We start from the raw sequence: 25,060 nt of genomic DNA, 5'->3' as shown, positions 1-25,060 counted from the left end.
GAATTTTGTTTACTTACCGTAAATTCTTTTTCTTATAGTTCCGACATGGGAGACCCAGACCATGGGTGTATAGCTTCTGCCTCCGGAGGACACACAAAGTACTACACTAAAAAGTGTAGCTCCTCCCTCCGAGCATATACACCCCCTGGATGACAGAATCCAACCAGTTTAGTGCAAAAGCTGAAGGAGGACATCCACCCATAAGTAGATATAGAGTAAAACCCGGAATAACCGGAACCTCTGTCTACAACAACAGCCGGTGAAAACACACGGAACAAGAACTGCCAACAGGCAACAGGGAGGGTGCTGGGTCTCCCATGTCGGAACTATAAGAAAAAGAATTTACGGTAACAAAATTCTCTTTTCCTGCCTTTCTACTATGTAGATACAGGGGGGAAAATCCAGAGGAATAACGCTCAAATTCCGCATGGCTTCCGGAGGTTTACCGTAACAATTTCGCCTGAAATCCGCAATAACGGATAGCTGCGGATATCTGGGAGCTGCTGCGTGAACCTGCGGAGCGGAAGTAACTGCAGAAAATTCCGCAGGTACATTTTCTCATGGGCACAGCGCCTTAGGGTTTTATCCGAGAGATGGGTGGAAAAATCCCGACAAGGACTTTTTCACCTGGGAGAGTTGTGACTCCCAACTACTTAGACGCTGTGGCCTCAAGACCATAGAAACATAATTGCTGAAATAGAAAGGGTTAAACACCACCCTGACAAAGGGAAGAAACAAAAACTTGAATTCTTGAGCCACCGATTTAGTCTGTGTGTTTCGGAGTGGATACGCCTTTGTCAATTAAATCCCCTCTTCCGTTGCAGACCTCCAGCAGCAGAATTGCAATTTCACATGTGCTCTTACCCTTAGAGGGGTTGTCAAAGACTGATGAGATTTGCAGGGGTCAGACACCTAGCACCCCCCACTAGTCTGCGATATCCGCTCCAATTGCGGCCAGATATAAGCATTGTATGGAGCGTAGCACCACAACTCCAAACCACTATCTAGTAGCCGCTGCACTTGATCTCCCATTCAAATAAACTTTGCACTGTACAGTTTTAATGTTCCTCTCATTTCTGCTCCCCTTAGGTACAGATTGATCACTATGTGTCTCTCGTACAGAGTCATGTGAAGTCGATAACTGAGAAGTAAGTTTCATTTTGTTTTCGTTTTTAGAAAAAAATTCAATTGCCTGTAAGATATTTTATAGCATCTTACAATCCACAAATACAAAGTTCACATTAAAGGGAACCTGTGAGGTGTAATATGTACCCAGCACCACGAGCAGCTCTGTGTATATTGCTAATCCCTGCCTAACCGTCCTGTATACACTAGCCTAGATAAAGAGATCTTTAGAAAAAGTATTTCTAAAGATCTTTTATCATATGCAGATGACGCCAGCGACTAGTCACAAGGCCGTTATTTCCCTTGGCTAGTTGGCCCCCTTAGCATGTAAGCACGCCCTTGTGGGTGTGCTAACATGCTAAAGAATGTGCAGCGCCAGAGGCATGATCGTGCGCACCTCTAAGCTGCCACCACTGGTTTTCGGCTCAGTGCGCATGATCAGAACGTCCCTGAACTTCCGGTAATGTACACTACACCAGTTTGAAGCCGGCACACGTACACCCAGCTTCATAGTGCGCATGACTGGAAGTCTGGGACGTTCTGATCATGCGCACTAAGCCGAAAACCAGCGGTGGCAGCTGAGAAGTGTGAGCATGATCATGCCTCTGATGCTGTGCATTCATTACCATGTTAGTACGCCCACAGGGGAGTGCTTAGATGCTATGGGGGCCAACTAGCCAGGGGAAATAATGCCCTTGTGACTAGTCCTTGCGCTCACTAGCATTTGATAAAAGATCTTTATAAATACTTTTCTTTGTCGCTCCATTGGGAGACCCAGACAATTGGGTGTATAGCTTCTGCCTCCGGAGGCCACACAAAGTATTACACTTTAAAAAGTGTAACCCCTCCCCTCTGCCTATACACCCTCCCGTGGATCACAGGCTCCTCAGTTTTATGCTTTGTGTGGAAGGAGGCACACATCCACTCATGCATTCTCATATTAGTTATGTCGGTTGGAAGAAAAGAGGGCCCCCACGGGGCCCCCGGCATGTTCCCTTCTCACCCCACTACGTCGGCGGTGTTGTTAAGGTTGAGGTACCCATTGCGGGTACAAAGGCCGGAGCCTCATGCCGTCTCCTTCACCATCCCTTAGCGGCTCTGGGAGAAGTGGGATCCTGAGCGGTCATCCATTTACTGGGACCGTGCTCCCTCCGCAGCCGGACCTGCCGGAGGGAGCGAATCTGCCGAACCGGAGTCTATTCAACCTCAGGGACCGGGCCCTGCAACTCAAAGGTACTCTGTGTCCCCATTGGGGACTGTGCAGGGAGCGCACCTTCTTCCCGGACGCTGCGGCAGCTGCTGAATTGAGAAGGCCGGCGGACTTCCGCGCCGACCATGCCTGCTTGTCGGGCGCGGTCTCAAATTTAGTCCCCGGCTTCATCGCGGCCTAGTCGCAAAAATCCCGCCCCCGGGCCTGCCTGTCAGGGGTAAGCGCGGGACTGCCGACCTGACGTCGGATGTGAGGGCTGGAGCATCCTGCATGTTTCCTCCCCCCTCACTGATCACTGTGGAGACCCCAGATTCCCGCACTTTCCTGGCGCCGCCCACGGCTCCACTCCTCCCCTGAGAGCTCCGGCAGCCATTTTTTGGCACTCTGCCGGTGGAGGATTCTCAGTGAACAGCTCTGCAGCTCCGGGGGACCTAAGGCAGGGAATCTGGAGGACACACACTCCGCTTGTTAGCGGTCGGTAAGCCACACCGGTCACCCGGTGCTGGTCCCCCTAGGGTTCCGGAATAGATACGTATTTATATATATATTTCTGTTCGGTCGGGCTGTATACCCTTTTTTGCCCATATACCCTCAGTGATCATTCTCCTAGGAGACAACAGCATGTCGTCCACAAGGAGCAAAGCTGTTAAGGCACAGGGTTTTTTTGCGGCCTGTACCTCTTGTGGGGCTATGTTACCTGTGGGTTCCACCTACCCTCACTGTGAGCAATGCTCGACCCCTGTTTCGCTTGCTCAGCCGGAGCCTCGGTCATTAGTGGGCCCCTCGGCTCATGTAGACCCCCCTGCTCCCCCTGTCCAGGCGGCAGGGACAGAGTTCGCCTCTTTTGCTGAGAAACTCTGAGTCACTTTCACAATCCATGGCTCAGTCTATGGACAAATGGTCTGCCAAGCTGCTAGAGGCTTTGCAGTCCAGACCGGTCCTTACACAGGCCCCGGCCCCTGTTGGATCGTCGCCTCCAGGCCCCTCTCGGTCCGCGCCGCAGCGCGCTCCCAGGTTGGGCCCTAGGTCTCACGTGAAGGACTCCTGCCCGGACCACAGTCCTAGACAGGCTAAGCGGGCTCGCTGGGAATCTTCCCCGACTTCTTCACGCTGCTCGGGTTCCCAGCTTGAGGACTCTCTGGAGGACGAGGCGGACGTCGCAGCTCAGGGCTCTGACCCTGACGTCGCCCTTAACCTTGATACACCTGAAGGGGACGCCTTAGTGAATGATCTTATCTCGTCCATCAACCAGGTGTTGGATCTCTCTCCCCCGCCTCCTACTGTAGAGGAGTCGGCGTCTCAGCAGGAGAAACACCAGTTTCGGTTCCCCAAATGTACACGTAGTGCGTTTTTCGATCACTCTAACTTCAGAGACGCTGTCCAGAAGCCCAGAGCGGTTCCGGACAAGCGCTTTACTAAGCGCCTCACTGACACGCGTTACCCCTTCCCCTCTGATGTCGTTAAGGGTTGGGCTCAATGTCCCAAGGTGGATCCTCCAGTCTCTAGATTGGCGGCTAGATCTGTGGTATCGGTTGCAGATGGCTCATCGCTAAAGGATGCCACTGACGGGCAGATAGAGCTCCTGGTGAAGTCCATCTATGAGGCCACGGGTGCGTCTGTTGCCCCGGCCTTTGCAGCCGTGTGGGCACTCCAAGCTATCTCAGCTTGTCTGGCTGAGATTAATGCTGTCACACGTAATTCTGCTCCGCAAGTTGCGTCTTTGACTTCTCAAGCGTCAGCTTTTTCTTCCTACGCCATGAACGCAGTCCTAGACTCTGCTAGCCGTACAGCTGTGGCATCCGCTAACTCTGTGGCAGTCCGCAGGGCCATGTGGCTGCGCGAATGGAAGGCAGATTCGGCCTCCAAGAGGTTCTTAACCGGTTTGCCGTTTTCTGGCGACCGCTTGTTTGGCGAACGATTGGATGAGATTATTAAAGAATCCAAGGGAAAGGACTCCTCCTTACCCCAATCCAAACCTAAGAGACCTCAGCAACTGAAAATACAATCGAGGTTTCGGTCCTTTCGTCCCTCCGCCAAGCCCCAATCCTCTTCGTCCAGCAGGCCGGAGAAAGGCCAGAGGAACTCCTATGCGTGGCGGTCCAAGTCACGCCCCCAAAAGGCCGCAGGAGGCACTGCCTCCAAGGCGGCCTCCTCATGACTCTCGGCATCCCCTAGCCGCATCCTCGGTCGGTGGCAGGCTCTCCCGCTTTGGCGAAGCCTGGTGGCCACATGTTCAAGACCGATGGGTGAGAGACATTCTGTCTCACGGTTACAGGATAGAGTTCAGCTCTCGTCCTGCGGCTCGTTTCTTCAGAACCTCTCCGCCCCCCATTCAGGCCGACGCACTTTTTCAGGCAGTGGACGCTCTGAAGACAGAAGGAGTTGTGATCCCCATTCCCCTTCAGGAACGTGGTCGCGGCTTTTACTCCAACTTGTTCGTGGTGCCAAAAAAGGACGGATCATTCCGTCCCGTTCTGGACCTCAAGCTACTCAACAGACATGTGAGAACCAGACGGTTTCGGATGGAATCTCTCCGCTCGGTCATCGCCTCGATGTCACAAGGAGACTTCCTAGCATTGATCGACATCAAGGATGCTTATCTCCACGTGCCGATCGCACCCGAACATCAACGCTTCTTGCGTTTCGCCATCGGGGACGAACACCTTCAGTTCGTGGCATTGCCTTTCGGCCTGGCGACAGCCCCACGGGTTTTCACCAAAGTCATGGCATCCGTTGTGGCGGTCCTACACTCTCAGGGCCACTCGGTGATTCCCTACTTAGACAATCTCCTAGTCAGGGCCCCTTCTCGGGTGGCGTGTCAATACAGCCTTACCGTCGCTCTGACGACTCTCCAGCAGTTCGGGTGGATCATCAACTTCCCGAAATCCAAGTTGACACCGACCCAATCACTGACTTACCTCGGGATGGAGTTTCATACACAGTCAGCGGTAGTCAAGCTACCGCGGGACAAACAGCTCTCTCTGCAGGCAGGGGTGCAATCACTTCTTCGGAGTCAGTCACACCCCTTAAGGCGCCTCATGCACTTCCTGGGGAAGATGGTGGCAGCGATGGAGGCAGTGCCGTTCGCGCAATCCCATCTGCGGCCACTCCAATGGGACATTCTCCGCCAATGGGACAGGAGGTCGGCTTCCCTCAACAGGAACGTCTCTCTTTCCCTTGCAACCAAGACGTCACTTCAGTGGTGGCTCCTTCCCAATTCTCTATCGCAGGGAAAATCCTTCTTACCCCCAACCTGGGCTGTGGTCACCACGGACGCGAGCCTGTCAGGGTGGGGAGCGGTGTTCCTCCACCACAGGGCTCAGGGAACCTGGACTCCGATAGAATCGTCCCTTCAGATCAAGGTTCTGGAGATAAGGGCAGTGTATCTAGCCCTATTGGCTTTCCATCAGTGGCTGGAGGGCAGGCAGATCCGTATCCAGTCGGACAACGCCACTGCCGTCGCATACATCAACCACCAAGGCGGCACTCGCAGTCGTCAAGCCTTCCAGGAAGTCCGGCGGATTCTGCAGTGGGTGGAAGCCACAGCCTCCACCATCTCCGCAGTTCACATCCCGGGCGTAGAAAACTGGGAAGCAGATTTTCTCAGTCGTCAGGGCATGGATGCGGGGGAATGGTCTCTGCACCCAGAAGTGTTTCGAGAGATCTGTCGCCGCTGGGGAACGCCGGACGTCGATCTCATGGCGTCACGGCACAACAACAAAGTCCCGGCATTCATGGCACGGTCTCAGGATCACAGAGCTCTGGCGGCGGACGCGTTAGTTCACGATTGGTTGCAGTTTCGACTGCCTTATGTGTTTCCTCCTCTGGCGATGCTGCCCAGAGTGTTACGCAAGATCAGGTCCGACTGCCGTCGCGCCATTCTCGTCGCTCCAGACTAGCCGAGGCGGTCGTGGTACCCGGGTCTGTGGCATCTCACGGTGGGGCAACCGTGTGCGCTTCCAGACCGCCCAGACTTGCTGTCACAAGGCCCGTTTTTCCATCTGAATTGTGTGGCCATTGAGTCCTGGCTCCTAGCGTCTTCAGGGTTATCTCAGGATGTCATTGCCACCATGAGACAGGCCAGGAAGCCAACGTCCGCCAAGATCTATTACAGGTCTTGGCAAATCTTCTTATCCTGGTGCTCTGATAACGGTTTTCCTCCATGGCCGTTTGCCTTACCCACTTTTCTTTCATTCCTTCAATCCGGAATGGACAAGGGTTTGTCACTCGTCTCTCTCAAGGGCCAAGTATCGTCGCTCTCCGTATTTTTTCAAAAGCGCCTAGCCAGGCTTCCGCAGGTCCGCACGTTCCTGCAGGGAGTTTGCCACATAGTCCCACCTTACAACCATCCGCTGGAACCCTGGGACCTTAACAGGGTGCTAACGGCTCTTCAGAAACCACCTTTCGAGCCGCTGCGGGATGTCTCTTTATCACGTCTTTCGCAGAAGGTGGCATTTCTAGTGGCAGTTACATCACTCCGGAGAGTGTCTGAGCTTGCAGCGCTGTCATGCAAAGCCCCCTTCCTGGTGTTTCACCAGGATAAGGTGGTTCTGCGTCCGGTCCCGGATTTTCTCCCTAAGGTGGTATCTCCTATCTCCTTGCCTTCATTTTGCCCTAATCCAATTCACCAATGTGAAAAGGATTTGCACTCTTTGGATCTGGTGAGAGCACTCCGACTCTACGTGTCTCGCACGGCGCCCCTGTGTCGTTCAGATGCGCTCTTTGTCCTTGTCGCTGGCCAGCGTAAGGGGTCGCAGGCTTCCAAGTCAACCTTGGCTCGGTGGATCAAGGAACCGATTCTCGAAGCCTACCGTTCTTCTGGGCTTCCGCTTCCTTCAGGATTCTACCAGAGCCGTGGGTGCGTCCTGGGCATTGCGGCAGCGGGCTACGGCTCAGCAGGTGTGTCAGGCAGCTACGTGGTCTAGTCTGCACACTTTCACGAAGCACTATCAAGTGCATACCTATGCTTCGGCAGATGCCAGCCTAGGTAGGCGAGTCCTTCAGGCGGCGGTTGCCCACCTGTAAGAGGGGGCCGTTTCGGCTCTTTTTATTGAGGTATTCTTTTACCCACCCAGGGACTGCTCTTGGACTGCTCTTGGACGTCCCAATTGTCTGGGTTTCCCAATGGGCTGGTTGTTCTTTTGTGTACACATGTTGTTCATGTTGAATTGTTCTTTTGGTTCATGGTTTTCAGTTCTCCGAACATCCTTCGGATTGAATTTACCCTAGACCAATTTATAAGTTTTCTCCTTCCTGCTTTTGCACCAAAACTGAGGAGCCCGTGATCCACGGGAGGGTGTATAGGCAGAGGGGAGGGGTTACACTTTTTAAAGTGTAATACTTTGTGTGGCCTCCGGAGGCAGAAGCTATACACCCAATTGTCTGGGTCTCCCAATAGGAGCTAGAAGAAAAGGAATTTACGGTAAGTAAACAAAATTCCCTTCTTTGTGAAGATCTCTTTATGCTAGTGTACACAGGGACGGTTAGGCAGGGATTAGCAATATGCATCCAGAACTGTTCGTGGTTTTGGGTGCATATTACACTTGACAGGTTCCCTTTTAAGAAGGGGTTTTCCAAGTATTGAATCACTCCTTTAATATTTTATAATAATAAAAAAAAGTTATGACTTCACCTTCTGTAGTTTAAGCCCATTTACTAAAAACTTCTTCACTGGGTTTGGTCAGTCACAGGCAAATGCCTTAGGCTATGTGCGCACGCTGCATCTTTTTTTTTTTTTACCACAAAGATAAAGCGCGTTTGGCCCCAATAACGCACCCGCGGTAAAAACGCATGCGTTTTTTACCACATTTTGCCCAATGCATATTTAAAGTCAATTCTATTGACTGAAAGGGCTCAAACGCTGACAAAAAAAAAAAAAAACACAAAAAGAATTGACATGCTGCGTCTTCAAAAACACAGCAAAAAAAGATGCACTGTATGGACAGCATAAAAGGAATCTCATAGACTTTGCTGGGGGAAAGAAATGTATGCATTTAGGTGCATCTTTGTGACCTCAAAAAAAACGCACCAAAAATGCAGTGTATGAACATAGCTGAAGTGTTGAATTCCAGATATGTGTTTACATAGTAAAGGAATGACTTTGCACCTTCGGTTAATGACCTTATTATTTTATGTGGCTAGAAGCACAATTTCAGTAATGCTGCTTGAGAAATCAAGCGGGCAAAGGCGACCTGAGAACTGTCCTGCTATGTAGGGATCTCACACCTCTATCCAAAAAGGCCCCCACACACATTAGCGCTGGAGTGATGCTTCTAATCCAGGGTCCATGACCGTAGTCTTGTATTCATGAGCTGCTGTCTTCACCTTCTGTCGACACCATTCCAGTTCCGCAGCGCCATCTTGTGACCGCAACCTCTGACATCTGGAAGTCTAAAGTTACATCACAAACTCTCAATGCATGTTTATGAGTGCCAGAATGAGATACTTAGACTTGCATTGAAAAGTGACTTCTGGCTCGCCCCAGCAAACACTAGTGATCTGGCAGGTCACAAACTACTGGAGACGGATGGGGGCGGCGGAGATAGAAGGAAGGTGAAGACGGCAGTGGGAAGATAAAAGACTAACGGCAGGGAAATTAGTTTAGAAGCACCACCCCAGCGCTTCAATAAAAAAAAAAAACTGAAGTGCTACTGTAATGTTAGTTTAACCCCTTCACGACTGAGGACGTACCAGCACGTGCTAAATCATGAAGGGGAAATCACCGGCTGCTGCAGTGAACCGGTGGTAAACCCCGCACATGTCAGCTGTTTTGAACAGCTGACATGTATGCCTTGCAGGTGGATCCGTGATCCACCCGTGCCTGTGAACCCATTAAATCGCGCTTTCTTTGTCGCTCCATTGGGAGATCCAGACAATTGGGTGTATAGCTTCTGCCTCCGGAGGCCACACAAAGTATTACACTTTAAAAAGTGTAACCCCTCCCCTCTGCTATACACCCTCCCGTGCATCACGGGCTCCTCAGTTTTATGCTTTGTGTTGAAGGAGGCACACATGCACTCATGCTCCACATTTTAGTCAGCAGCAGCTGCTGATTATATCGGATGGAAGAAAAGAGGGCCCCTAACAGGGCCCCCGGCATGCTCCCTTCTCACCCCACTGAGTCGGCGGTGTTGTTAAGGTTGAGGTACCCATTGCGGGTACACAGGCAGGAGCCACATGCCGTTTTCCTTCCCCATCCCTTAGGGGCTCTGGGGAAGTGGGATCCTAACCGGTCATCCAGCCACTGGGACCGGGCTCCCTCCGCAGCCCCTGGGGGAATCTGCCGGACAGGAGACGGAGTATCGTCAGGGACATGGCCCTGCATCTACAGGTACTCTGTGTCCCCGTTGGGACGGTGCATGAAGCACCTTGGCCTCAGACGCAGCTGCGACTGCGGTGTGGATTTTTTGTCTGGGACTACCGCGCCGACCGTGCCTGTTTGCCGGCCGCGGTTTTTACTTTAGTCCCCGGCTTTTGCGGCCTAGTGTGTTAAACTCCCGCCCCTGAGCCTGCCAGTCAGGGAGAAAGGCGGGACGGTCGGTATGATGCCGACAGTGAGGGCTGGAGCACACTTCGCTGTCCTCCGCCCCCCTCACTGATCACTATGGGCCACCAGGTTCCCGCACTTTTGCGGTTCCGCCCACGGCTCTCTCCTCCCCTCGGAACGCCGGCAGCCATTGTTATAATTCTGCCGGTGGAGGATCTCAGAATCTGCTACCACTGCTCTGAGAGAGGGGGATCCTAACCGGTCGCCATGCCTGGGACCGGGCTCCATCCGCAGCCCCTGGGGGATTCTGACGGACAGGAGACTGGACATCATCAGGGACAGAGCCCTGCATCATAAGGTACTCTGTGTCCCCTGAGGGACGGTGCATGCAGCATCTGTGTTACAAATGCCGCAGCGGTTGCTGAGTGGTTTGTGAGACTGGGACTACCGCGCCGACCGCGCCATGTTTGCCGGCCGCGTTTTTAAATTTAGTCCCCGGCTCTTGCGGCCTAGTACCATATTCTCCCGTTCTCGGGCCTGCCAGTCAGGGGTAACGACGGGACAGCCGACTGGACGTCGGCAGGGAGTGCTGGAGCATACGTTGGTATCCTCCTTCACCCTCACTGAGCACTGTGGGGCACCAGTTTTTAGGTGCTGACCCCCCTTGGTGCCGCAGTGTATATGTATATGTTTATTTATATGGTATATGATCTCACTGTTCGGCAGCATTATTTGCTTTTGGCTGTATACCCTCACTGATTACTCTGCGGACGACATGCTATTGTCTGCTCTTAAAGAGTAAGGGTGCCAAGGCACTGGCTTATTTTACAACCTGTACCTCTTGTGCGGCTATATTACAGGCAGGTTCCACATACTCTCATTGTGTACAATGCTTGGCCCCGAGGGCACTCACTCATCCGGAGCCTCCGGCACTGGTGGGACCCTCAGCCAGGTGGTACCGCCGGTTTCCACTGCACAGATGACAGGGACAGAGTTTGCATGTTGGAATCAGCAAATCTCTGAGTAGCTTTCACATTCCAGGACTCAGTCTATGGACAGAGGGTCTGCTAAGATACTGGAAGCCTTGCAGTCCAGACCGATAACACAGGGCCAGGGAGCTGTGAGTTCATCGCTCCAGGGTCCCTCTGGGTCGGTACAACAAGGGGCTCCTGGGGTAACACCCAGATCCCACGGTGAGAACTCCGTCACGGACCGGGGCCTCTGATAGGCTAAGCGGGCCCGCTGGGAACCTTCCCCGACTTCATAAGGAGTGCGTGTTTCGATCACTCTAACTCCAGAGGGGCCGTCCAGAAGCACAGAACTTTACGGACAAGCGCTTACTAAGCGCCTTATTGACACACGTTACCCTTTTTCCCCCTGACGTTGTTAAGGGTTGGGCTCAGTGTCACAGGGTGGATCCTCCAGTCTCTAGGCTGGCGGCTAGATCCGTAGTATTAGTGGCAGATGTCCATCTCTCACGAATGCCACTGACAGGCAAATAAAGCTTATGATGAAATCCATCTATGAAGCCATAGTCGCATCTTTTGCTCCAGCCTTCGCAGCCGTGAGGGCACTCCAAGCTATCTCAGCTTCTCTGGCTGAGATTATTGCGGTTGCACATACCTCTGCCCCGCAGGTTGTGGCCTTCTTTTCTCAGGCGTAGCTTTTTTCGTTCTACGCCATGAACGCCGTTCCTGGACTCTGCGAGCCGTACAGCGGTAGCATCCACCAATTCGGTGGCAGTCTGCAGGGCCATGTGGCTACGTGAGTGGAAGGCAGGCTCTGCTTCCAAGAAGTTCTTAACCGGTTTGCCATTTTCTGGCGACCGTTTGTTTGGCGAGCAATTGGATGAAGTTACTAGACAGTCCAAGGGAAAGGTCTCGTCCTTGCCCCAGTCCAAAGGTTTCGGTCATTTCGGTCCTCAGCAAAGTTCCGTTCCTCCACGTCCAACAGGTCAGAGGAGGGCTAGAGGAACTCTTCTGCAGGGCGGTCTAAGTCACAAGGCGGCTTCCTCATGACTTCGGCCTCACCAAGACCGCGTCCTCGGTCGGTGGCAGGCTCTCCCGCTTTGCGACGCCTGGTGGCCACATGTCCAAGACCGATGGGTGAGAGACATTCTGTCTCACGGTTACAGGATAGAGCTCTGCTCTCGTCCTCCGACTCGTTTCTTCAAAACATCTCCGCCCCCCGAGCGAGCCGATGCACTTTTTCAGGCGGTGAACACTCTGAAGCCTCGATGTCACAAGGAGACTTCCTAGCATCAATTGACATATATGATGCTTATCTCCATGTGCCGATCGCACCCGAGCTTCAACGCTTTCTGCGTTTCGCCATCAGGGACGAACACCTTCAGTTCGTGGCACTGCCATTTGGCCTGGCGACAGCCTTACGGGTCTTCACCAAGGTCATGGCAGCAGTGGTGGCGGTCCTACACTCAGGGCCGCTCGGTGATCACTTACCTAGACTTCTAGTCAAGACACCCCCCTGGGTGGCATGTCAACACAACCTGACCATTGCTCTGGAGACTCTCCAGGGGTTCGGGTGGATCATCAAATTTCCAAGGTCAAAACTGACACCGACCCAATCACTGACTTGCCTCGGGATGGAGTTTCATACTCTCTCAGCGATAGTGAAGCTTCCGCTGCATAGTCAGCGTTCACTACAGACAGGGGTGCAATCTCTCCTTCGGGCCCAGTCACCCCTTGAGGCGCCTCATGCACTTTCTAAGGAAGATGGTGGCAGCAAGGGAGGCAGTTCCCTTGCGCAGTTTCGTCTGCGTCCGATTCTATCGGACACCGCAAATGGGACAGGAGGTCGACGTCCCTAGACAAGAACGTCTCTCTTTCCCTTGCAGCAAAACCTCTCTTCAGCGGTGTCTGTTTTCCACTTCCTGGGCGAAGGAAAAATCCTTCCGGCCCCCAGCCGGGGCTGTGGTCACGACGGACGCGAGTCTGTCAGGGTGGGGAGCGGTCTTCCTCCACCACTCGGCTCAGGGAACCTGGACTCCGACAGAGTCCTCCCTTCAGATCAATGTTCTGGAGATAAGGGCAGTGTATCTAGCCCTAAAGGTGTTCCAGCGGTGGCTGGAGGGCAGGCAGATCCGATTTCAGTCGGACAACGCCACGGCGGTTGCGTACATCAACCACCAGGGCGGCACACGCAGTCGTCAAGCCTTCCGAGCAGTTCGGCGGATTCGGCTGTGGGCGGAAGCCACAGCCTCCACCATCTCCGCAGTTCACATCCCGGGCATAAAAAACTGGGAAGCAGATTTTCTCAGTCGCCAGGGCATGGATGCAGGGGAATGGTCTCTTCACCCGGACGTGTTTCTAGAGATCTGTTGCCGCTGGGGAACGCCAGACGTCGATCTAATGGCGTCTCGGCACAACAACAAAGTCCCAGCATTCATGGCTCGGTCCAAGGATCACAGAGCTCTGGCGGCAGACGCGCTAGTTCACGACTGGTCGCAGTTTCGACTGCCTTATGTATTTCCTCCTCTGGCACTACTGCCTAGAGTGTTACGCAAGTTCAGGTCAGACTGTCGCCGCGCCTTCCTCGTCGCTCCAGACTGGCCGAGGTGATCGTGGTACCCGGATCTGTGGCACCTCACGGTGGGTCAACCGTGGACACTCCCAGACCGACCAGACTTGCTGCCTCAAGGGCCATATTTCCTTCTGAATTCTGCGGCTCTAAACCTGACTGTGTGGCCATTGAGTTCTGGCTCCTAGCGTCATCAGGGATATCTCCAGATGTCATTGCCACCATGAGACAGGCCAGGAAACCAACATCCGCCAAAATCTATCACAGGACTTGGAGGATCTTCTTATCCTGGTGCTCTGATCAGGGTTTTACTCCCTGGCCGTTTGCCTTGCCCACTTTTCTTTCTTTCCTTCAATCCGGAATGGACAAGGGCTTGTCTCTCGGCTCTCTCAAGGGACAAGTATCGGCGCTTTCCGGTCCCACCTTACAAGCGTCCGTTAACACCCTCGGATCTTAACAGGGTGCTGACGACTTAAGAAGCCACTTTTCGAGCCGATGCGGGATCTCTCTATCTCGCCTTTCGCAAAGGGTGGACTTCCTAGTGGCAGTCACATCACTCAGAAGAGTGTCTCAGCTAGCAGCGCTGTCATGCAAAGCCCCCTTCCTGGTGTTTCACCAGGATAGGGTGGTTCTACGTCCGGTCCCGGACTTTCTCCCTAAGGTATCCCCGTTTCATCTCAATCAGGATATCGTCTTACCCTCTTTGGGTCCGCATCCAGTTCACCAATGTGAAAAGGATTTGCATTTATTAGATCTGGTGAGAGCACTCCGGCTCTACATTTCTCGCACGGCGCCCCTGCGCCGGTCTGATGCGCTCTTGTCCTGATCGCGGGCCAGAGTAAGGGATTTCAGGTTTTCAAGTCAACCTTGGCTCGGTGGTTCAAGGAACCGATTCTTGAAGCCTACCGTTCTTTTAGGCTTCCGATTCCTGCAGGGCTGAAGGCCCATTCTACCAGAGCCGTCGGTGTCCTGGGCATTGCGACACCAGGCTACGGCTCGGCAGGTGTGTCAGGCGGCTACCTGGTCGAGTCTGCACACTTTCACGAAACACTATCAGGTGCATGCCGATGATTCGGCAGATGCCAGCCTAGGTAGGTGACTCCTTCAGGCGGCAGTTGCCCACCTGTAAGAGGGGGCCGTTTTTTCGGCTCTTTTTATCGAGGTATTCTTTTACCCACCCAGGGATTGCTTTTGGACATCCCAATTGTCTGGGTCTCCCAATGGAGCGACAAAGAAGGGAATTTTGTTTACTTACCGTAAATTCCTTTTCTTCTAGCTCCTATTGGGAGACCCAGCACCCGCCCCTGTTCCCTTCGGGCTGTTGTTCTTTTGTGTACACATGTTGTTCATGTTGAATTGTTCTTTTGGTTCATGGTTTCAGTTCTCCGAACATCCTTCGGATTGAATTTACCTTAGACCAATTTATAAGTTTCCTCCTTCCTGCTTTGGCACCAAAACTGAGGAGCCCGTGATGCACGGGAGGGTGTATAGCAGAGGGGAGGGGTTACACTTTTTAAAGTGTAATACTTTGTGTGGCCTCCGGAGGCAGAAGCTATACACCCAATTGTCTGGGTCTCCCAATAGGAGCTAGAAGAAAAGGAATTTACGGTAAGTAAACAAAATTCCCTTCGTCAAAATGTGACAGCGTGACTTAAATGCCCGCAGCTGGTAACGAGCACTTACCCGTTGCCATCTTAGCACAGGGTCATTTGATGACTCCTGTGCTATCATCACTCTCTTCCTGTAACCGTCGGCAAAGCGTTGGCTGTTAGAGAAGACTAGTATTTCTGCTGATCTGAGCTGTGCAGCTCTGATCTACAGAAATGAATGAGCAATCAGACTGCTGATCCTTATAGTCCCCTAGGGGGACTAGTGAAATAAACATACATTTTTGGTAAAAATGTGAAAAAAATAAACCTAAAAGTTCAAATCACCCCATTGAAAATTAAAGGGTTAGAAAATATACACACAACACATTTGGGATCGCCGCATTAAACGCCTAATATATCAAAATATAAAATCATAATCTGATCGGTAAACAGTGTAGCAGCAAAAAAAATTCCAAACGCTAAAATTACGTGGTTTTTTTGGTTGTCGCAAAATGCAATAACAGACGATCAAAACGCCAATTCTGCACAAAAATGGTACCGTTAAAAACGACAGCTCGAGATGCAAACAATAATCTGTCACGGAGTCCCATAGCCTGAAAAATGAAAAAGATACGGGTCTCGGAAGATTGCACAAAATGTGCGCCATTTTTTGGGGATAAACTTCTGAATTTTTTTTTTTTAACCCCTTATATAAAAGTAATCCTATACATGTTTGGTGTCTATGAACTCGTACCGACCTGAGGCACCACACCGACACATCAGTTTTACCACATAGTGTACATGTTGAATAATATATCCTAAAGGCCCTGTGCGCACTAGAAAAAGGATTTCTCAAGAAATTTCTTGAGTGAAAGATTAGCGCACGCATTCAAAAAACGCACGAACGTGTTTTTAGCGCGCGTTTTTAGGTGCGTTTTTTCCTGCGTTATGTTACCATTATGGCAAAAAACGCAGGTACCTGCAGAAAAGTGACATGCACAGTCTTTTTCTCAAGAAAAGAATTTTCTTGAGAAAAAAACGCAGTGTGTGCACAGCTTCTTTTTTTTTTTCCCATAGGTTTTGCTGGGTAATGTCTACAGAACGGTTACAACCAATTTCTCAAGAAACTTCTGCAGCAAAAATGCGGGTAAAAACGCAGTGTGCGCACAGGGCACAATCGTGCAATTTTTGCTTTTTTCCAGTACACTATATGGTAAAACTCATAATTTCATTTAAAAGTACAACTCGTCCCACAAAAATAAAGTCCTCCTATGGCTATATTGATGGAAAAATAAAAAGTTCTGGCTCTCGGAAGAAGCGGAGCAAAAAAAAAACCCAAACTGAATTGCCCGTAGGTGAAGGGGTTAACACCATAAATGATGTTCTCATTTAAATCTTAGATGTTAAGTTTTTTTGTTAATTCTCATTCCTTTATTTATTCTCTTTTTTTTTTCCTTTGTAGGATTCAGGCAAAACTTCCAGCAGCACTGAAGAAGAAAACAGAGTGAAGAAACATTATGTAGGGTGGGTGGGCTGGGAGGGTCTTACAGTATACACACTGGCTACATATCTCATTACTACTCCATAAATTGGCTGCCTTTTATATAGCTCACAGGAACCTTTCGCATGCATGTACCTCATGTATACGTGCGTGTACATGGTTCCCCTAGCAGGACGAGAGTGTCTGTGTCAGCATTGTCATGAATTGTAAGAAATGATTCCTGATTCTGGTAAGAACCTAGCAACCCATCTCTGTAATTCCTGCACCTAACACATTCAGCTCTCTGCTTTCTGCCTCGCTGAAAAGGAGGTATTGAAACCAGGCCGCTATATAATCTATTGTTTTTTGTTTTTCCTTTGTCTGCTGTCATCATCTCATGGTAATGCTATGCCGCCTCTGCCCCTTCTCTTCTTTTCCCGCCAGTTGTAGAATCTATTTCCCATTACACGCACATTCTCACGCTTTTGATTTTTTTTTTTACTTCTTTACGATCTTTTAAATGTGACATTCATTTTATTACAATTATTTATTTGTCAGGTCTATGTTCACACCCTAAACATCCGGCTTCTTCTGCCCTCTCACACCCCCTCACCCTTCAAGAAACTCTTCTCTCGTCTGTTTCTGTCCAGCTTCTTAGTTCGGTCACTGTTCTGTTCCACATATTTCCACATTAACCGATATATTAGAGAGTTTTTCTTACACCACAACCAAGTTTTTCTTATTTAAGGCAGAATTTAATTTATATGTCACGTCTATACTGAGAAATAAGTGTAGAATTGCGTTTTAAGTTGCGTAATTAAGAAAAAAAAGCTGTTATGGGAGAGTTGCTTCAGTTTTTGGGAATGGTAGCAGATGTCTAAGGTGTCCCTCTGCTCCACGCCGCTCTCGGGTCGTATCTTTCCCCTTTTCCTGGCAGCAGGAGACATGAAACATTCCCTATGTTGTTAAGAACAATACAATGTCATCCCCCGACGAAAGAGAAAGTCAGGTCAGACCTGCAGGACTTGTCCAAAATACCTGTCCAGCATTAGACGTCCATTGTAACACGATCTTGCAAAACTGCTGCATGAAAAAAAAAATAAATAAATAAGTGTGTATATAGATATAGATATAGATATATAGATATAGATATATATGGATATATGGATATATATATATATATATATATATATATATATATGTATATATATATGTATATATATATGTGTATATAGATATAGATATATAGATATATATCTATATCTATATCTAAATGAAAGAAGATAAACTAAAAAAAATTATATTATATATCTATCTATATATATATCTATATATCTATATAGATAGATATATAATATAATTTTTTTTAGTTTATCTTCTTTCATTTCAAAAATTAAAATATATATATTTTAATTTTTTAAATGAAAAAAATAACCAAAAAAATTTATTATATATATATATATATATATATATATATATATATATATATATATATATATATATATACTGAATGAAAAATTAAAAAAATCAAAATATTTTTTTAATTATATATAAAAAAGTGTATATATATACATACTTTTTTATATATAATTAAAAAAATATTTATTTTTATTAATTTTTCATTCAGCATATATCTATATTATATATATATATATATATATATATATATATATATATATATATATATATATATATATATATATATATATATATATATATATATATATATATATATATATATATATATATATATATATATATATATATAATATACACACAGACACGCAGTTTCCACTTCAATTTACTGATGCACAACTCTGTATCTTTTATGCAGACCTAAAAGCTGATTACGGCCACCAGATTTGGAGTTCTGACTGCTTTTCTAGGTATATTAGGGAATACATTGCTGTAGAATTTGGAAACGATTTAGAAAAGTGATATGGATGGAAGAACGTTTCCTTTTTAGAGGTTTCATTTAACACCAGTCGCGGGAATTTAGGTTCTATATCGTGAAAGTAATTTAGGCTCAACGCAACAATGGAGCGTCAGCGGTAAGACAGATTCTGCAATGGTTACGCTAGTTTTGAGCCACGGTAATTGGATGGTTCTCCCATTAATATACATGACTAGCAACATCTGGCAGTTCTGTATAGGGTATTGGGGATATATTTGTGAATTTGGGGCCACCTATTTGGTTGGGTGTGCCTCGATTATTGCCGGACGTCAGATGAACACCGTTTCGGGCTCTTAGATTTAATAACATGCCCAATCATTTTGCTGTCCAAGGAGGCTGGCAGCGGCATATTATCCCCTCCAAATTCATACCACATGGGCGCTTAGGTTGACCAAGGATATGTTTTGAGGGGGGCATGAAGAGATGGCTGACAGCCCAAAAAAAAAGCTATCACCAGCTTTAATCTCACTAAGCAAATACTAAACACCTTGAGGTGACCAATCTCCTGTGACACCTGTACTTTTTTTGACATTAGATAATGGGGATGTTGATCCTTTTTGTATAGCGCTCCAGGTCGAAGTGACGGGTGATCAGGCTGGCGCACTTGTTCTCTCGCGGGGTGGGTTGTTTTATTAATGTGATTTTTGTGTTGCACTGAGCTTCTAACTATTCACTGTGTGTCACTATAAAATGTTGTGTAAAAGAGAATTGCTTTACTGTTACTTTAAAGACTGGAGAAGGGAGCAAGCTGATGAAGTATTCACAAATGGGCCTGTAATGTAGCTTGTAATAATAAGAAGAGTGTTTTTTTTGGGTTTTGTTTTTTTATTTGGGGGATTGTCTGAAATAAAAAATTAATTTCTTTTTAATTTTTTTCTTAAGTTTCTGTGGAACAAAATTCTATATAATGCAAATACATGTGGTATTAAAAGAGTAGGACACAAAATGAGTTTTGCGTGTTTATTTTTCTCCAGTTGATAAAATTTGAGACTGGTGGTAAAAAAGTGCTAAGGGGTGTGCAAAGACCCTGTACATGGAGGCGTGGACAACAGCACGATAGGTGCCCACATGTTTACTACTTCACGTTACCATATTCTATACAGTACCTACCTCTATTGCATAAACTCACAACATATATGGGTTCATCAATATTAGTTCTTACAGCACAGATCTATAAAGATGCTTTATGCATGGACCCGTACTATGATAATACTGGATCTTTAGAAACATTACCTGTTATATTATGCAAAGTGTCTTTTGTTAAGGTAGTGTCTCAAAATTAGATTGCTGTAACTTTCTGTGCTGCAGAAAACATGCTCTGTTGTCCTCCTGGACATTTTCTAAAGCAGAAATGGTTGCAAATCTAGATTCTCTTTAATGGAATGTTAATTGAAAGTAGGTTTCTTTTTAAATTTAATCCAAGAGCAGCCATGATGTAAGGGCAGAGACCCTAATTCCAGTGATGTCACTTACTGGGCTGCTTATTGTAGTTTCAGTAAAATCATTGTTTCTCTGACGCCTCATTGGGGACACAGGACCATGGGTGTTATGCTGCTTATCCATAGGAGGACACTAAGTAGATGCAAAAGTATAGCTCCTCCTCTGCAGTATACACCCCCTGGCCGGGCCAGGCAACCCCAGTTTTAGCTTAGTGTCTATAGGAGGCACATCTCTGCAGACTACTGCAGCAAGAATTTTTTGTTTTTAGAGGGCGACGGTTCCTTCGGGGACCGATTTCCCAAAACCATCAACAGGCGGGAACGCGGAGTGTCGCCTCCCCGTACCCCCTCCTGCGACGCTGGATCCTGGGCTGTTACTCACTGGACGACAGGTCTCATGGCACTGATTTTCCAGAGCCCAGAGCAGATGAAAACTTCCTCAGCCCCTCTTGCAGGCTCTGAGTTGATATTCGCTCCGCACCAGCGTGACCTGGCTGCCATCTCCACAGGAGCTGAGGTGAGAGAATTCTGATTTTTTTCCAGAGCCCCAGAGCATTCCTCAGTCCCTCTGGCAGGCTCTGAGTTGATACACGTTCTGTGACCGGGCACAGCAGGCATCAGAATCTGCACACTGGCTCCCTGTCAGGAAACTGGAGCAAAGGTCACACTGACTGGGATGTACATGGGCTGTGATTGCAGACACCTGCAGAGCATTCCACCTGTGGTGGGGGGAGGGGACAACTCCCTGGACTAAGTTCACCCGCGGCTGCGGTACACTTATAGAGGTTTTTCTGTCCACCATTGTTGTACAGGGCTGGAGGGGGGAAGGGGAGTCCCTTCCCACCATTTTTTTTTTTTTTTGCAGTCAGGTTGCAAAAGGAGTTGGCCCTCAGCTCCCTTAAGTGGTTTCATCTCTCTCAATATTCTATCAATACTGCCTAGCTTGCAATCCGCAAGTCAAGACTTTCCTCAAGGGTGTTTCCCATCTAGTTTCCCTGTATAAACGGTCGCTGGACCCATGGGACCTCAATCTTATTTTGGACGTTATCCAGAGGTCCCCTTTTGAACCTCTTAAGGAATCTTCTCTTGCTCTTCTCTCCTGGAAGGTAACATTCTTAGTGGCGATTACGTCCATCAGACAAGTTTCGGAACTGGCATCACTCTCTTGCCGCGAACCCTTTCTGATCTTTCATCAGGACAAGGTGGTTCTACGCCCCCTTCCGGATTTTCTTTCGATGGTTATTTCCCCGTTTCATATGAACAAGGACATTGTTCTGACTTCCTATTTGTCCACACCCAGTCCATAGGGTGGAAAGGTTTCTACATTCGCTAGATCTTGTGAGGGCTCTCAGATATTACATGCTCAGGACAGCCCCTTTAGGAACATAGACTCCTTGTTCGTCATTTCTGAAAGGCCTAAGAAAGGACAGGCAGCTTCATAAGTAACGCTGGCTCGCTGGATTCGCTCTGCGATCCAGGAAGTCTACCGCTTGCAACTTAAGCCCATTCCTAGTGGGCTGCGGACTTATTCCACGCAAGCAGTTGGCGCCCCTTGGGCCATTCGGCATCAGCCTTCAGTGGAACAGAGGTGTAAGGCTGCGAGCTGGTCTTGCCTACATACTGTTTCAAAGCATTACTGAATCCATACCCAGGCTTCGGCTGAGGCGAACCTAGGTAGGAAAATTCTGCAAACGATAGTGGAGTACCTATCTCAGTAGGCGCTCCTGGCTATCTGGGACTGTTTCCTAGTCCTTGGGTTGCGTTGTTTGTTTACCCACCCATGGACTGCTTTAGGACGTCCCATGGTCCTGTGTCCCCCAATGAGGCGTCAGAGAAAAACGGATTTTTGTGTACTCACCGTAAAATCGTTTTCTCTTAGCCATCATTGGGGGACACAGCACCCACCCTGCTGCCCTGTTGGGCCTTGGTTCTCTCAGTACCTTATTTGGTTATGACTTTTTTTTTTTTTCTCATGTTCCTCTGAGAGGTTTTTACTGTTTTTTTCCCTCCTACTGCTTGTGTACTAAAACTGAGCTTGCCTGGCCCGGCCAGGGGGTGTATACTGCAGAGGAGGAGCTATGCTTTTGCATCTACTTAGTGTCCTCCTATGGATAGGCAGCATAACACCCATGGTACTGTGTCCCCCAATGATGGCTAAGAGAAAACGATTTTACGGTGAGTACACAAAAATCCGTTTATCAGCTGGAGATTATCACTGGAAGACTAGTTGTCTTATGCCATGTAGTCCTGGTCTGTGTAACCCCGCCCCCTCTTCTGATTTGCTGTTTTTATGCTTATGCACAGTGAGCTCAAAAATCTGCCAATTAGTGGTGTGGGTGGGGTTATACAGAGCTCCACATTCCAAGACCTGGTAGATCTGCAGCAAATGAAACTGTGATCTTTACCAAAACTGGAGCAAGCAGCTCAGTAAATGATACATCATTGAAATCAGGGTGTATGTGTGTACATTATGGCACTCTCAGATCAGGTGTGGTGAATATCTAGTGACAGATTCCTATTAACCCCTTAACGACCGCGGGCCGCAAAATTACGTCCTAGCGGTCATAACGTTACTGCCCGCGGTCTGCCGGCGGCAGCATGCCGCGATCGGCACACATCTCAGCTGATTTTCACAGCTGAGATGTGTGCCTGCTAGGCACGAGCAGAATCGTTATCGGCTCGTGCCGTTTAACCCCTTAAATGGCGCTGTCAATATGTGACAGCGCCATTATAAGCGCGATCGCGGTAAACTTTTACTTACCGCCCGATACCGGAAGTCACGTGACGCGATCACGTGACATCCGTTGTCATGGTAGCACAGGGTCATGTGATGACTCCTGTAATACACATGAGTTGCTTTCACTTTCGCTGTGCCAGCGGCACAGCAAAAGAGAGAGCGTATCTGCTGTTTACAGCTGTATAGCTGTGATCAGCAGATAGTGCAGAGCGATCGGAATGCTGATCGCAATAGCCCCCTAGGGGGACTAGTAAAATAAAAAAGTTAAAAAAAAGTTTTAAAAATTAAACAAACAAAAAAACTTAAGTTCAAATCACCCCCCATTCGCCCCATTGAAAATTAAAGGGTTAAAAAAATAAATATACATAATTTGGTATCGCCGCGTTCAGAAATGCCCGATCTATCAAAATATAAAATCAATTAATCTGATCAGTATACGGCGTAGCGGCAAAAAAATTCCAAACGTCAAAATGACGTTTTTTTTGTCGCTACAACTTTTGCGCAAAATGCTATAAGAGGCAATAAAAACGTAGCATCTGCGCAAAAATAGTACCGTTAAAAACATCAGCTCGAGACGCAAAAAATAAGCCGTCACTGAGCCATAGATCCCAAAAAATGAGAACGCTACGGGTCACGGAATATGGCGTAAAACGTGCGCCACTTTTTTCGGTCAAACTTCCAATTTTTTTAACCTCTTATAAAAAAAAGTAAACCTATTCATGTTTGGTGTCTACGAACTCGCACTGACCTGAGGCATCACACCCACACATCAGTTTTACCATATAGTGAACACATTGAATAAAATATCTCAAAAACTATAGTGCTATCGCACTTTTTTTTGCAATTTTTCTGCATTTGGAATTTTTTTGCCGTTTTCCAGTACACTATATGGTAAAACGTATGGTTTCATTTAAAAGTACAGCTCGTTCCACAAAAAATGAGCCCTCACATGACCATATTGACTGAAAAATAAAAAAGTACGTCTCAGAAAAAAGGCGGAAAAAAAAAACCGGAAAGCGAAAAATCGGCTGGTCGTGAAGGGGTTAATGGGTTTATACAGGGCTAGAAAGACCTACTTTTTTCCCCAAAAACAGTGCCACAGTTGCCAATAGGTAAAAAAACCCTAAAGCTCTTGCATATCAGCATTCGGATAGGTGTGCTACTATTTCTGCAATAAAGCAGCCATGTTTAGAAAGAAAAAAAAAACTTTTTAACACTAGAAGTCCCAGAGAGGGGTCATTTAACATTTCTACCATTGGAACCCTATGGAGCTCGAAATTCCTGGGACTTCTAGTGTTAAGGAATTGCCATCCATGTGTCCCACTCAATTTTTTTGTTTTTCTTGCCTTTTAGTGATAATCGGGCTTTGGTTTTGTTTTTTTCCTCAGTTACCTATTTGGGGATAAGAGCTCATTCAGACAAGTGTTTAATCAGTGGGCTGTCCATGTGCTATACATTAAGCACAAATGCCCCAATTCTAACCTATGTGCAGGTCTACACCAAATATTTGTTTCATACAATATGATGGGGCTCATTGAGGAAAAAAAAAATAAATATTGCAGTGTGCACTTGCTGGATCCATCTTACAGACTTACCTAATGCATTTCAGAAGCAGCTAGCTCCTGTGCGCATTCGCAATACCAACAAACCGGTGGAGTTGATCCAGACTGCAATTTTCCGAGTTTTGACAGTATTATTATGGCCATGTGAACCTTTGAAGGCCTAGGCTATGAATCGTTTGTCAAGTATAAAATAAGATAATTTGTCCTTTGAATGCTTGTGTATTGCCTCTACTACATGTACCTAATTGGAATGTGGAAGAAATGTATAAGAAAACAAACTACGTCTTAGGGCTAAATAGAGCATATACTTTGAAATCCGGTTAGACACATGAATAAGCAACATTTTTGAGTAGACTCTCGTCCGTTCCCAGACACACCTGAATGACCTACTAAACGAATGTTGTTTTACAGGAAAGACTGTTTAAACATGAGCCAGACGCAAGTTAATTGGTTGATTAAGATGCAGGAAAACTATAAGAATGCTATACTCTCAATACATGGGCAGAAGAACACAACTGTGCTTCTCCCAAATAGAGATACATCTCTGTGTAGTCATTTTCCTGATTTATATACATCTGTGCAGATCTGAGTTAAACTCCTCCTCCTGAGACCCTGAGCGAGACTCCCTGGAGGTCTTCTCCCCCCCCCCCCCCCCCCCCCAAACAAACCGAGCCTTAATATGTTAGTCCTACAGATATTAAGGAAAACATGTTTACAGGCATACCCAGCAGGTAAAGATGGTGCTTGTTCCACCTGCTCATACTGGGCATCATGGGCTTGGTTTCATAGCGCAGGAAAAGAGAGGATAAAATTTTTCTTAAATACATATGTTGGTGGGGTTGAGAAAAGAGAGAAAAAATTACAAGACTGGTCAAAAAGCCATGTCATTAGCTGCTATATAAGAGCTCTGCAAAATACCTCCTTTGTATCAGAGATGCCAG

General features: G+C 47.8%; 1 protein-coding gene across 4 annotated transcripts in view; it reads left to right on the top strand.

Annotated features, from left to right (window-relative positions):
- RTN3 (reticulon 3) overlaps nucleotides 1-17,711 on the top strand; it is a 97,683-nt gene extending 79,972 nt beyond the window's left edge. Inside the window, exons 8-9 of one of the 4 annotated variants that reach the window (XM_075326671.1) lie at nucleotides 1,090-1,148; nucleotides 16,410-17,711. In XM_075326671.1, coding sequence (XP_075182786.1) covers nucleotides 1,090-1,148; nucleotides 16,410-16,455 — 105 coding nt within the window. In that variant the 3' untranslated portion in view covers nucleotides 16,456-17,711. Of the gene's footprint in view, nucleotides 1-1,089; nucleotides 1,153-16,409 lie in introns of those variants that run through there. The other 3 variants (XM_075326670.1, XM_075326674.1, XM_075326673.1) reach the window with 3 other exon arrangements.
- The last annotated feature ends 7,349 nt before the right edge of the window (nucleotides 17,712-25,060 follow it).

The sequence above is a fragment of the Anomaloglossus baeobatrachus genome, chromosome 10 (assembly GCF_048569485.1).
Source record: "Anomaloglossus baeobatrachus isolate aAnoBae1 chromosome 10, aAnoBae1.hap1, whole genome shotgun sequence".
Classification (NCBI taxonomy): Eukaryota; Metazoa; Chordata; class Amphibia; order Anura; family Aromobatidae; genus Anomaloglossus; species Anomaloglossus baeobatrachus.
The sequence above is the reverse complement of the archived record's forward strand: the minus strand, read 5'-3'. Positions and strand labels throughout refer to the sequence as shown.